This window comes from Sprattus sprattus, assembly GCF_963457725.1.
Source record: "Sprattus sprattus genome assembly, chromosome: 2".
NCBI lineage: Eukaryota > Metazoa > Chordata > Actinopteri > Clupeiformes > Clupeidae > Sprattus > Sprattus sprattus.
Window position 1 is genome coordinate 63,095,630 of NC_137921.1, and position 14,867 is coordinate 63,110,496.

At 45.5% G+C, this 14,867-nt stretch overlaps 2 protein-coding genes across 4 annotated transcripts in view; one reads left to right on the forward strand and one right to left on the reverse strand.

Moving 5' to 3' along the window:
- Positions 1–4,740: 4,740 nt before the first annotated feature.
- On the forward strand, positions 4,741–9,879 carry LOC308360103 (endoribonuclease ZC3H12A-like; the record flags this gene model as incomplete). The annotated part of the gene is made up of 5 exons (XM_080831866.1): positions 4,741–5,117; positions 6,929–7,068; positions 7,383–7,617; positions 7,771–7,877; positions 8,817–9,879. 5 exons carry the CDS (start codon positions 4,741–4,743, stop codon positions 9,854–9,856), a joined length of 1,899 nt encoding a protein of 632 aa, XP_080687992.1. The 3' UTR covers positions 9,857–9,879.
- An 801-nt stretch (positions 9,880–10,680) lies between these two features.
- The window catches only part of tab2 (TGF-beta activated kinase 1 (MAP3K7) binding protein 2), a 46,076-nt gene continuing 41,889 nt past the window's right edge, over positions 10,681–14,867 (reverse strand). For all 3 annotated transcript variants that reach the window (XM_080831760.1, XM_080831761.1, XM_080831759.1), the window contains one exon: positions 10,681–13,291. In XM_080831760.1, coding sequence (XP_080687886.1) covers positions 13,149–13,291 — 143 coding nt within the window. In that variant the 3' untranslated portion in view covers positions 10,681–13,148. The remainder of the gene's footprint in view (positions 13,292–14,867) is intronic.

Sequence of the window (14,867 nt, forward strand, 5' to 3'; positions counted from 1 at the left end):
CAAAATGCTTCTTAACCAGACTTTGCTGGGGAAAAAGGGTATTCCTATTTTAAATATTCTGGTTTAGAGGGGCCTAACTCAAAATTCTGTCAGGGGGACCCAGAAAAAAAGGATCAGGGCCTTAGTCAAGTTTGCCTGAGGCTTGGTTTTGTTTTGACGGGAGATTGGCATTGGTAGGTTGGTCATGTCTATTTGAGAGAGAGAGAGAGAGAGAGAGAGAGAGAGAGAGAGAGAGAGAGAGCTTGCTTGGTACACAATTTGATCCATCATTTTTTGTTTGTATCATCTAAGTGCACAAGTCTTCCAGCTTTGAGTGCACTGTGCAGCGCTACACTATTTCCCTCTTCCACGGACACTGCAAGTGAGGTTCCACTCTGTTCCATAGTCTGTCTGACAGTCTGCTATGAACCCCTCTGTTTTCAGGGAGAAAATAGTCGAGGCTAGGCTAAATACTCAGGGCTATGGACCTAATGCCACTGCATCAGACTAGCTCTAGACCACTTGCATTGAGGCTGGGGACCCATGATTCTCCTTGTGTATTCCTAGGGGGCCCTTAGGGCCTCTCAAGGGCCAACCCTAGAGCAGTGGATTAGGTGGAGCAGGTTTTTAGTGCCCCTGTGACAGCGTCCGGATACGCCCATGTCGTAATCCAGGCCAAAGATGAGCACAAATTAAGTTGAATAGGATATTTTCTGTTCCAAGTAAAGTGTTTTATGTTGAATGATAACTCTTCTGGCAAAATAGACTAAAAAGTAAGTAGTTGGTCTTATTCTGAGTAAAAATGTAAGGAACCATTTTTTGTGGATATGGTGGCTATACACTGATAGTGTGTGAAGCAGTACCCGTGAGTTTCATTCTGTGGATTTGAGAGTTGATATTTGAGATATTGTCGACCAAACCATTTGACAAAACATGGTGACTTTGACTTTATAAATGCTGCGGTCTTTGTAAAATATTTTGCTTGTCAAAGACAAAACTCTTTCAAGATGAGTTCAGGTACCAGCAGTGCACTTCACCAGCAGTTACAGATCATGTTTACCAGTTTAAAATTGATTTTAGAATAGCAACAACAGAACAGAACTACAATGTCCAAGGAAGCTGTAGAATACTCTCTTTCCCCAAGTCCTTCAGAATGCATCCAGTATTTAGTAAGTAGCAAGTATTTCTGATTGCACCTTTAAGAGTGGGTGAGTCTCTGAGACAGAGGACACTTCCTGCAGAAGCTGTTGTCAGTGGTAGTTGTTGAACAGCAGCAATAGGCTAAAAGTCAAGCACCTCATGGATCAAAGTAATACCACCTATTATGACTCCACACTGAAGGTCCTCGAGTTGAATTTGCATGAATTTAAATAGATTGTATTGTAGTACAGAGAATAGTTTACTTGTTAGTTGTCAGTTGCAGACTTTCAAATACAAATAAAACATGATTATATACATATAAGGATAGGATCATCCTAGCAAACAAAGACTCCGATACATCCTTGTTCTTCTCCTGTTGTTGCTGTTTCAAAAGGCACTCAAAGGGCCTTTTGTAAGGTCAGGATTGTTCCTGGATTTCGGTTGGGATCGTCTCTGATCCCGCTTCCTGTAACCATAGCTTCAGAGTTGCGAAAGTGCCATTTCTCTGTGTGTATGTACACACATTCTCTCGCTCTCCTTTTCTCTCTCTTTCTCACACACACACCTATTCATGTTTGACATAAACGAATCTACATCAGTACAAACTGATCTCTTGAAGCTGTGCACAGTGTGCCTGTTTTGAGAGCCACCAGGGCTCATGTTCTTTAAAAAAGAATTGCCAAATTGTCCTGTCAGAGATTGAAGAGTTGAGAAACGTTGTTACACATTGTGTTAGCATGTGTTAGCATGTAAAATAAGTTTTATAAATTGTGTTACGGGTGATACGTTTTATAAATCATGTTAGAATGTGTTATACCCTTTATAAATTGTGTTAGCATGTTATATAAGTTTTATAAATTGTGTTATACAACACAATGTGTTAGCATGTGATATGTAGATATTTGAGCCTCAGATGGTTTTTGTTTCTGTTGGTATTTGCCCTGAAACACATTCTGCTAATCAGCATAATTCTCACTTGTTTCCTGGTCTGACTTGCGGCCGAACACTTGTGTCAAAGAAGAAGAAAACACGGTCATAAATCAGGAGCGCTGAGGATGGTGAGCCGCAATCACATGTGGTGGGTAGATCAGCAACTCCTCCTAGATTAAGGAACAGAACACCTGAGGCACACGGTCTCAAGTTGCATGAGGAAGCATAACCTTGCATAGCCTGGCATGTCTCATTCCCTTCGGCAATGTATCGTATCATTCATTCTCTCTTTCTCCCTCCCTTTTCTTCTTTCTCTCTATCTATCACTTCCTTGCCGGTATAGCCTCGAAAAAAAAAACACTTCCTTGTTCGGGGGGGGGGAGATAACAGCAGAGTGGAACTGAAGCGAGTTCAGTGTGAGAGCCGAGACTCCAACCGCCAGACAAGCCTGCACAGGCAGCCGTACAGAGCATAACCGGCTGCACATCCCTGTTCCTTCACTGTGAGTATCCCTCCTGCACACACTAACACCACTTGGATCTGTGCTTTCTTTGGAGTGACACTAACAGGGTGTCGTTTCTTAAGCGTTAGTTTGGTCGTTGTGAAAGTCACAGCTTTTCTGTCAGGGTTTCACTTCACTCGCGAGGACTTTGGGGTAAGTGGGCACAGCTCTTGCAGACACTTCTCTCTTTCTCTTTCTCTCTTTTTGGTAAATGCTAAAGCACTCCATTTTAAAAGAATGTGGTATCTTACCATGGTGCTATAACCACCAGGACAACTGTGCGAGGAGCCAAATGAGAGAGTGAACGACAGCTGTCAGGCAGACAGGCAGACAGACAGGTCACACAGGACAGACACAGAGAACCCACCACCTCAGGGGTTTGAGAGTCTATAGCTCACAGAATCTGGGGGTGGTGGATCACCAAATGAGTGGTTGACAAAAGCGAAGAGAGTAGCACCACAAAAGCAGGATGTGGTGACTGATTGTACAGGGCACAGACCAATGACTGACCTGCTCTGGCTCGTTCTGAAAGTCTCTCTGGGAGATTGTTAGCATTCTATTTTCCCAAACTATTTGATTATCTACTGTGCAACTCATATGCCTACATATGAAGCGCAGCGCTAGCTCTAAAAGCATAGTCAAGAGCCGATATGAGGTGTTGGGAGAGCATGTAGTTCAATGGTTTCAAACGTGTGAGTGAATAACAACTTACTCGCCAAAGACAGTCAGTGAGAAGTAACTGAGAAATTGTTTTTGGACGCATGCCTTGTCACAAGGAAACAGGTTTGAATTATACGACAAATGAAAGGTTATGTTTGTGGATTGTGTGACGGCAGTGCTAAAAATAGTCACAAGGAAAACACCTTGAAGGAAGATATTTAAAAACCTTCTGTACCTGCCCTGCACAGCAATTTGCTCTCTGTCAGTGGCTAAACCAGATCTAGAATCAAAGCAGTTGGTGACATTTTTAAGTACCACTGTGAGGTTAATCAGTCGAAATAGAGAGCATGCCCTTTACTCTGAATGTTTGTCATTTTAAAGTGACATACAGCATTCCATGTCTAGAAATGATGTGCCCTTTATGTGAATGTATGAGGAAGAACGTGCTTGGGCAAAAATGGTGCCAAGGAAGCTAATAAATTCAAAGTGTTACTTTTGTTGAGTTGTACTCTTTTGACACATTCAATGTAGAGAAAACAAATAGCTACTTGAAGACACCTCCTTTGCAGGGAGTTTCCAGTCTAATGAGAGAAAGGGACAGGGAGGGGTTTCGCGGAGACAAGTTTCTTCATCATGAGTTCCATCTGGTGGGTTATTTGTTGTGCCAACAGAAACCCACTCGCACCTCAAGTGAAAGTGGTGGAGATACGGCTTTTGATCCAAACACACACACACACACACACACACACACACACACACACACACACACACATGCATACACACACACATGCATACACAGACACACACACACACACACAGACACACACACACACACACACACACACACACACACACACACACACACACACACACACACACACACTCACCCCTCCTGATCGATGGGGCTTTTTGTGTGACGTAGATAGGTGTGTTTCTGTGCAGCGGTGCACCATGCAGATCTTTATCAGAGAAGCGCAGCACACACACACACACTCTGAAACTCCCTGTCACTTCAGCCATGCGTTTCCTGTGTTTACAGTGACTGGGGTCGTCTCGTCAACATTGGGGGCAAACCAGCAGCACCCACCCCCCCTACGGACCACGCCCTCGCTCCCTCAGGACCTCAAGCCTCCGTCAACTGTTCCAAAACTGACAGCTCTGTCATGGAAACAGTCATGTGTTAGAGAAGGGGGGCGGACGACCAGGAGGATTCCCCCAGTGATAGAGAGAGAGAGAGAGAGAGAGAGAGAGAGAGAGAAGCTGTGAGGAGGCAAAAGTAGCTATCACAGGAGCAGTATTGGCATCAGAGCAGGACCTGGCAACCCTACAACACATGGGCCTAAACACCCATAGGAGTACTTCAAAGTGACTGCAACTCAGGTACACTACACACACACACACACACACACACACAAGGAAACACAAACACCTAAGGACTTAATCAGCGAACACACACATAAGCTGACTGAAACTGAGACAAACCATACTTTCAGAAAAACACAGACACACACACACACACGCAGGCTGCCATGGATCGGCAGCAGGGCAAAGTGGAGCGTTTTCTGAAGCTGGGTTACTCCCACGCTGACATCGTGCGGGTGCTGGACAGCCTACGCCACGACGCCCAGACCAATGACATCCTGGAGGAGCTCATCAAAACCTGCCACAAGAGTAGCAGCACCAGCCAAGCGTACACCGCCACGGGCAGCGGCCACTCCCGGACCAACGGGCATCACATGGGCACTGCCAAGACCTCCAGAGCCTCCAGCAGCAGCCCACAGCTGGTGGCCAGAGGGTGCAGCCCTCCTCGGGCCGTGTCACCGTCACACAGCCCCACGCCGGTGGACCGGAACCACGTCAGCAACTTCAGACCGGTGGTCATCGACGGGAGCAATGTGGCCATGAGGTAGGAGCTACTGTTCATACACGCTAGAGAATGGCTGAATAACTGTATAAACTGTATTAAGACACTGTGTAAATAATGTAGAATTCTTTGTTCGTTTTTTAAATGGGAATGTTTTTTTAAATGGACTGTTGAAACACCAGTGGCTTTAAAGAGAGGAAGTGCTGGCACTTGATCAGCACCTCAGCCACCAAGGATCTGTGATTTCTTCATGTCTTGCCTAATTGGCGTCGATGACAGAAAGACGTCGGCATGAAAGCAATGTGCCCTATACACTGTACTGAGTAACCCGGGCACAGAGGAAACCACAGGGCGGAAATAAAGTGGAATTATAGGTACTGCAGATGGGCTGGTACTCAAGATAAGAGTGCTGGTTAGGTAGTGCACTGAGAGGTCACTGGAGCCTTAAAAGCACGCTAAGAACATTTCCATGCAGGGCTTCAATCAGGATCTTCATATACATTGAATTGAAACACACACACAAGAAATCCAAATTTACAGTGAAACAAAACTAATATAATAGTGAAACGAAACAAAACAAAAACAAAAGAGACTTAAGTTTAGGTATACCTGACTCATGCCATGTCGAGGCATAGACCAACAAGCCGGTGTAGAACAGGGTTGCTCTAAAAGTTCATTGGGTACATGCTACTGCTACTCTGCTTGTTGTGAGGGGCAAGGGGTTGCCATACCAAAACTAAGGACCAAGGCCAAGTGGTTTCAGAAAAAAAGGAGTTCCTCTTTAAGACAACAAGAAGTGAAAGCCAGAAATAATTTCTTAATTTTCTGAGGAAAATAGGAAATGTGTTTAGGGTTAGCCTACACCACACCAGAGAGCAAAAGAGTGACATGGTCTTGACATTCTTTGCCATAAAGCTGCTCTATCCATTTTGACTGTGTCAAGTAGAGAGAGCTCACTATGTTATGTGTTTTACTCTGCATGTGTCAGCAGCCCATAGACTTAGCATTGTTAGTGAATTTCTTTACCATGCATGATGAGGATCCATGTGTATATATGCTTGTATACATGCGTGTACTCTAATCACAAGGTCGTTCCATACAGATCCTCAGTTACACAACCGTCTCAACGCTTTAAAGAGCAGAAAACACCAGATATAGAATAGGCTTGCTTGCCTCTCAACTATAGTAGAACTTCAGCTTTAAAATGACCTGTCATGATGACGTGTTCACCTGTTAAGTGACAGTCTCTGTGGCTCTGCATGTGGTTAGCGTCATGTGCTATAAGGGAAGCTCCTATACCTGACCTCAGAAAAGTTCCCTCTGACCATGAACATGTGACTGACCAAACAACTCTCTTCAAAAATGTATCTTTCATTAACCAGCTCCAACTTCTTGTGATGGCATTTGGCATTGTTTTGAGATTGTCTTTAAGGCTGTCACACACGGGTTGATTCTGGAGTTCCATTACCGGGTGTGCTGCAAGCAAGCATGCATATGCAAAAGTACTACCACATCCTGTTAGTGCGGGGGGGGGGGGGGGGGGGATGGGGGTCAGGGAAAACCCCTTATTTGTGTTACCACAGGTCATAGGCAAATAAACACGCACCAGCCAGCTGACGAGAGCAGTAAACAATGCCAAAATAAACAGCTCTGAAGACACACTCTCACACACGGATGCACGCACGACACACACGATATCACTCAACTAATGAATTGCTTTGGAATGGTTTCAAAAGGGTTCTGTGGAATAACCTAGGGCACAAAAGGGTTCGGTGGAATAACCTAGGGCACATTTTTGAAAGAGCCTAGATTTACCAATGATTGTTGATGGACGGTTGGTGATTTCATTTCAGCCATGGGAACAAACAGGTGTTTTCGTGCCGTGGGGTGCAGTTGGCTGTGAAGTGGTTTTGGGATCGAGGCATGCGGGACATCACCGTGTTTGTACCCTTGTGGAGAAAGGAGCAGCCGCGACCTGAGACACCTATTACAGGTAAGTCCACGTCCTGTCGTAAAGCGAAATGTCCACTAGATGGTGGTATGGCGGTTGTTTTGTTTGAATGTTTGCCTTCCATGCCCGATCTTTGTTTTGAACGTGTATTTTTCCAGGTTTGTCGTTCAGTAAAACCTAAATGAAAAGTTTTTTTTCTTGTTTGTTTTTTGAGAATTTCCTTTAGCTTTGCTGGCCCAAATCGCAGTGCGTGTGATTGTAACTGTAGCTCAAACGATGAAAGTAAAAGTAAACAGGAATGTGATTTCTCTGTCCCGGTAGAATAATGATCATATCAATGTGTGCATTTGTTTCAGATCAGCACATCCTAACTGAACTGGAACGGAAAAAGATCCTTGTGTTCACGCCATCACGCTGTATCAATGGCAAGCGAATCGTGTGCTATGACGACCGCTACATTGTCAACCTGGCTTTTGAATCAGACGGCATTATCGTGTCCAACGACAATTATCGAGATCTGCAGATTGAAAAGCCCCAGTGGAAGAAGTTCATTGAGGAGCGCTTGCTAATGTTCACGTTTGCTAATGACACGTAAGTAGGCTATTAATCACGATTGAAATCATCACTTGCTATCCATGATTTGATTGGCAGGCCTACATCCATTGAGTCTTTGTATGACATGTTGACACCACATCTATTCACAATACTACAACTGGATTATAACAGGTTTACATCTCATCTCAGGTTTATGCCACCTGAGGATCCACTTGGAAGGAATGGGCCCCCTCTTGAAAACTTTCTAAGGAAAAGGCCAACCGTGCCTGAAAACAAGCAGCAGCCCTGTCCCTACGGTAAGCATCAGACAGTTTATCAGATGAAGGATAAAAAACAGTTCAACAAATTCATCATTTCAAGTCAGATGGTATCCTCAAGTCCACACACATATGCAGAGGACAACAGAGAGTCTGCTACTTATTGATGTTTCACAAGTGAAAGTTTTCTTAAAGGGTGATACCAATATCTGTTCTCACATCAAGTCAAAGATAAAATCATGCAAAAGAATACCACATTAAGCTTGAGGTAAGGATGGAGGACAGTGGGGAGAGGGAATGTGGAGATTGTAAAGATACTCCAAAATCAGCGCAGAGCTCCTCAGCTGAATGCAGCTAAGCTCCTCACAGCTGAGGTGGATTTGTGGCTGCTGGCGTTTTGTAGCAGGTGAGCAGAAAAGTGATTTTTTCTTTGGCAGGCAGGCAGGCAGTCTATTTGGGTCTGGGCTTTGCCGGAACACCGGGCCCTGGCTCAGAGGCTGCAACACAGGCCCCCTGACTTTTAATGAACCCCTCCCCTCATACAGGCTGATCAGGCCTGGAGATAATCGAGCTTTAAAGCAAACACATGGCTGATTTTTTACATCTGTCCATTGTCAGGCAAGAAGCGCATCCTACGTAAGTGCAAGTGCAATAGAGAGGGGACGGGCGGAGGGGAAGAAGTGGGGAAACAGGAAGAAAATAGGGAAGCAAGTACAGGTTGTGAGAGGAGGGCGAATTTGTTTGCCTTGCTAAGTGTGTTTACGACGCATTAGAAGAGAAAGAGATGGAGGGAGGCCTAGGGTGCGCTCAAACAAACACGTCCCCACTGTTGACACTCTCTGAAGAGAGTCGAGCTTTACATCTGCTGCTGCTGCTGTGTGTGTGTGTGTGTGTGTGTGTGTGTGTATGCATGCCATAAACAATCCTCCCACCGCCCCTCTCTCTAAACCACCTCCCTTTTCGATCTATTTCCTTCAGGGAAGAAGTGCACTTATGGGGTGAAGTGCAAGTATTACCACCCAGAGCGTGCCGACCAGTCGCAGCTGTCTGTGGCAGACGAGTTGAGAGCGAAGAGCAAGTCGGCCATCGAGCAAGAACAGGCCCTGCACCACCAGGCCTCCACCACCTCCTCAAACCTCCACCTTTACACGTCGGCTCTCAGCGACACAGGGCTGGCCGGCTACTCCACCCCCGGGTACTTCCCCAGCATGGTGCCTTGCATGGGCCAAGAAGACCGGAGCTCCCCATTGCTGCATCGCTCCAACAGCCCCAGAGGCACAGGGAGCCCAGCCCACCTGAACGGCTCGCTGCCCCCCTACGGCGCTTTCAGCTCAGACAGCGACCCAGGCTTCTGCTCCCTGGAGCCGCCCATGTCCAGGATGTTCAACCAGGAGTCACCGCAGCAGCACGACGGCCAGCAGGGCAGGTCTCTGGCCTTCAGCAGTGGAGTGGCCGGCTCCAGCCACGGCAGCGGAGACTTCTACTTGTCTGGCGACCCAAGGAAGGCCACCGAGGTTGGGGAGCACCTTGAGCATTCACACAACACCGGTCTGGGCCTCCACAAGCCAGAGTGCTGCTACACTCCCATGATGCAACATCCACACGGGACGTGCAGTCACGCACACATGGGCGCACCTTTAGCCCGTGGCCAGAGTTTGTACTGCCAGCTACATCCCCACATGCACATGCCAGCGCCATCTCATGGCCACTGCGGCGTCCGTTTCCACAGTCACGGGCATGTGCTCCCCCCCATGGAGAGGCCGGACCGGGGTCACAGGTCCCTTGAGTTTGGATGGGGTCAGACGCAGACGCAGAGGCAGGCGCAGACGCAGGCGGAGGTGGCAGCAGTGGGTGGACGCTCCAACTCCTCCTTCAGTGACAGGAGGAGGGATATCAGGGCACAGCTGAGCACCATTTTCCCGCAGAGCTCCGTTGACCAGGTCATGGGCCTCTACCCGCACGTCCACGACACGGCCGAACTGGTGGCACTGATACAGAAGTTCAAAACTAGCTTCTGAGAGGTCTTCTATAAAACGCCTTTCCCTCTCTCACATCTGGACTCTCAGACAGATGTTTCTTTCTCAGGTTTGTCTTCATGCTGTTTACAATTGTAAAACCCATTCAAAAAATGTAAGTGCCCTTAAAGGCTTCTACTGACCTTTGAACTCTGGAAGTCATTCACTGTCATTTCCTTTATCCTGCTCATTTTGAAAGTAGTTTTTTCTATTTAGACCGTCCACAGCGAATGTGTTTTTTTTTTAATGTGAATTATGTGCCATGCACTTTAAAAAAGTAAGGGGCAGTTATGGCAGTAAACCCTGTTGGTTATGTAAAAGCATTAATGAACTACTGTGTCAAAGCAACACAATTGTTGTTTTTAGTTCCGTAGCCCCGATGTGGGGATTGCCAAAGCATGTCACTGCCATGAAACATGTTGTTGAATGGAAGATTCACTGACAATAAACATGCAATTGTTGAAATGTACCTGTGACGTGTTTTGTACAAGGATATGTTCACGCTTGTCTCATTATGCCAAACCTTTTTCTTCCTGGAAATAATTCCTTTGCAAACTTGCATCATAAAAGTGCCAGTAATGTCAACAAGGAAGTTTTCAACTGGCTGCAAGCCATAAGGAACTGTTGCACTTCTCATTCTCATTAAGCTTGTTGTTATGCAGACAGAACCTGAAACTTCAAGGGGGTTGTTTTTTTAGAAAAAGACATTCTTGTCTCTACTGTCACCTAGTGGACAGCTCTTCAAGAGGTTGTCTCTGTCAGGATCATCGCTGTTCAACAATCACAGCAAAATCAGAAGTAAGGTGGGAAATCATCCAGAATTTCAGAATAGATTTTTTTTATTTTTACAAATAACTTATCTGTTACAAAGACAGTTTTCCCAGCTAAAATCAAAAACAACTTTAGATATCCAAATTAGTCTCTTTTTTTTTTAGTTTTTAATTAATAAAACACATATGAACAGATTTGTCTCACTGGGCTGTGGCTGAAGCAGGTACTGGATTTCCTTTTTTATTTTTAAAACAGGTCAAAGTATCACATAAGTGCTTCAGAGATATCGCAACAGTTTAACTCTTTACCCTTCCTCTGATTCCATCCATGTAACGCTTTGTGGGGGGGGGTTCTTTTCAAAATGACACATGTGACTGGTGACTGCATAGATTACTCATACACATAGCATTTGAATCCAGCAGGGTGAGGCAGCAAATTACAACATGTGAGAATTATTTTCACAAATCTCAGAGGAAAGAAAATAAAGAAACTTCAAATATTAAGGTAAAAATCAATAAAACAGTAAAGACTGAATTCTCAAATCAATAGGAAGGATCAACATATCTGGGGAGGGAAAAATGATTTCTTTGGCACTGTCTGTTTGGGCTTGTGAAGATCGAGTCCTTCCGGCTTAAGGCATTAGTTGATTCACACAGGTGCAAGGCACTTAATGAATGACGAGGCTGTCTGATACACAACTGTCCTGGACCTTTGATGGATTTGAATCTATTGATTTGATTGCATACTTGTAAACCCACCATGACTTATTCATTTGTGAAAGCCCTTCTGCTGAAAAAATTCACCTTTGGATCAAGCTGCGCACATACACCTGGGTGAGATCACCCCAAACACCCCCTCCCCCCTCCCCAAAAAAAAGTCCAAGCCCTCAAACTTTAATCTGGTGAATATAGTTTCTTTTTCTATCAAATGTTTCTGGCGGCATGGTTAACCATGCACACTTCTCTTGGCACAGAGGTGTACAAAATCCCCAAAGAGTACACCTACATTCCAGTTGTCAGATAAGATGGTTAGTCATTCCTTGTTTGTGGGCTTGTTTTGTCCTTGTTACCAGTCCCGAAGTTCTCTTGCATCTTTAGACACGAGGAAGCAAAAAAAAAAAAAAAAAAAAACATTAAATGAAATAACTCCATCTTCCGACTTCCGCTGCATGCACAGATGGTTACGTGGGACCGTCAGCAGCGTTGCATGCCAGTCAGGGGCAGCGAGCGGTCCAGAACTCCATGAGCGCGTCCTGGAAAGAAAATAAATGCTCCCTTGCGTCGCTTCCCATAGGCACCGCTTCCCTCCTCACAGAAATCAAGTTCAAAAGCTTACAAAAATGGGGAAATCGTGCTTATTCATGTTCAAGAGGAAAAAGGGGAGAGGGAGGAAAAAAAGGATGAAAAGTTATTGAAGTCTATAGAGCTATACTTACAAGAAATATAAGAGATTCATAGTGTGAGAAGGAGGCATCTTTCTTGTCATTTAAAAAGCACATTCTAAAACTATGTACAGTTATAAGTTCAAGGGGATGGGTTTTCTCCTCCGTTGACTGTACACATGTAAAGCATGCAGTTTCATTTTTCTCTTTTTTGGTTGGTTTTTCGCTACAGATTGCAGAGGCACCGATTTGGTGAGGAGTACTCTGAAAGACAAGGAGGATAACAGAAAAGCGGTTTCTCTTTTTTTTCTCCCGTTGCTGGCAGAAACTCCGTCGAATCGTTCCCGTCGACTCCTGGAGACAGCAACCCAGACGCAGAAGTCACTCCGGCCACCGAAGTAGTGCGTGTGTGTGTGTGTGTTCCCTTCAGGGCAAGCGTGGCTCACGGACAAAACACACTCGAGTCCAGATCCCAGTTTTCTCTCGCTGCCTTCCAGGAGAAGAGCCCAAATCACTGGTATCCACACAACCTTTCCCTGTGTGTGTGCGAACAGGCAGTGTTTGTGCATGTGTGTGTGTGTATGTGTGTGTGTGTGTGTGTGAGGCACAGTACTCTGATAATACTGAAGAAGGGAGCAGGGAGAGCTCCCGTGAGCAGAAGAATGCCCCTTGGAGCAGGGTGGCACGTACACACAAACTCAAAGGAGAGGTACCTTCTGTTGGCTTTTTTTTTTTAGTTTTTTGTTTTTTTTTGCATGTTTTCTTTGTTTGTTTGTTTAAGAGTCACAACCTGTAAACTCTATCCAGTCAAGCCTTCAATGATTCAGCATTCCACAAATCTTGGAGGAAACTCAAAAAATAGGAAGAAAAAAAAAATGAACGACACCAAAGAACAAAAAAAAATAAAAAATACTTGTAACCCTGTCCGTGTTTTCTCAATACAATTACAAGAGCAGAGAAGGCGCGCTGTCCGCCCCACCCCCCCCGGCTCTAGCTGAGTGTGTGTGTGTGTGTGTGTGTGTGTGTGTTTGGTGTCCGGTCTCCCGCTCTAGCTGAGGGTGTGTGTGTGTGTGTGCGTGTGTGTTTGGTGTCTGCTGGAGAGTGGCATGGGCACGGCGTTGGCGTTGTGGCGTCCGTTGTGGCTCAGAAGTGTCGCGGAAACTCACACTGTTCACAGCGGTTGAGGGCGGGGTGGTTGAGGAAGGTGCAGGCCGTGCAGCTCCACTGGGTTCCCTCGTCCTCCTCCGAGTCGGCTACCGCCCTCACACTTTTACAGCTGCTGGAGTCTGAACAGGGGAGGGTGTGAGAGAGAGATGGGGGAGGGTGACAGAGAGAGAGAGAGAGAGAGAGATGGGGGAGGGTGACAAGGAGAGAGAGAGAGAGAGAGATGGGGGGGGGGGGGATTGAGACGGTGTACAGAAAGTGAGGGAGCAAGAATAGAGAAAGATGGTGGGGTAGACAAGAGGGTCAAGAAAGAAAAGAGGTGGGGATGAGAAAAAAGGGAAGAGAGAGAGACAGAAAGAGAAAGAGGGAGAGTTGGGCAGAAACGGACAGAAATGGAGAAATGAAAAAAGGCGTGTTATTTACATACAAAGCATTTATTAAATGGGGCAGAAATGTAAACACGGTCTCACATAAATGTTCCATGTTCAAACACACACTGCAGCTGTGTAGCCCTCCCTCCAGCCTCCCAGGCCTTCCATCAAACTAGCTATCTGAGGCAGAGTTTTCCCCCATATACATCTATAATCCCCCCTCCAAAGTGAAAAACAACACTGAGAGCTCCTGCAACTCAAAGTCAATGAATACTCTAGATAAAGCATTGCCCAGATTGGGCTTCAAAATACAGCTGAGCTTAAGGGTGGGTCACACCTACAGTCCACACTCACACACAGATGGAAGAATCCTCTGACTGCCTATAAAGTGAATTAGAATAGATCTGAGATTGCATATCAGCAGCCATCAGCAGCCATCCAGTGGATTCAATCTTGTCACCTGTCCCTCTGTCTCTGGCCGTCACCTGTGGGTGAACTGATCCTTCAGTAAACAAACCCGCTGTCAAATAGGACTTAATAAAGACGACGCTGGGGTTTTTACACAGACTAGATTTACAAGGGCTAGCTGAGGCCCTGTGTCTATTAAAGAGCGTGAGGCTAAATGTTAACGTCTGGCCTACATGTTTTAGTTGGACAACATTGATCAAGCCAGACACAGGAAATTGTGCTGTGGTGTTTCCATAATAATATCTTAGTCAGACTAACAGTCATGTACAGTGCATTCAGAAAGGATTAAGACCCCTTCACTTTTTTCACGTTTTTGATGTTGCAGGCTTATGCTGAAATCGTTTAAATTCAGAATGTTTTGCAAATGTATTAAAAAGGGTTATTCCACACCAAATTGACAAATGCCTTCTGCACGGTCATCTCAGATTTTCTCGAACATTTTTTATTGTGACCTTCCAAACTAACACTTGTGAATCTCAGCTTGCTACATGAAATACTTTCTGAGAAAAAAAAAAATCTGAACATTGTATCCCTCTTGCACGTTGACAGACTGGGGGCAAAGTTTGGGGTTCATTATTTTAAAACGTTTTCAGAGGCTTCACATTTCAAACAGATAATGCCCTCCATATTGAATTCCCTGTTTCTTTACCAGTCACGGTGTGTTCAACACTTTCCCTAATGAGCAGAAAATCCTGTTTCTCAGTCTGAAAGTCCTTTGAATCCTTTTCTGCCAACTCCAAGCATGCTTTCAGTGTCTTTCACTCAGTAGAGCCTTCAGCTGGCCACTCTGCCGGAAGCCTACATTGCTGGAGTGTTGCAGTGATGGCTGTCCTTCAGGAAATGTTCCCATTTCCTCATA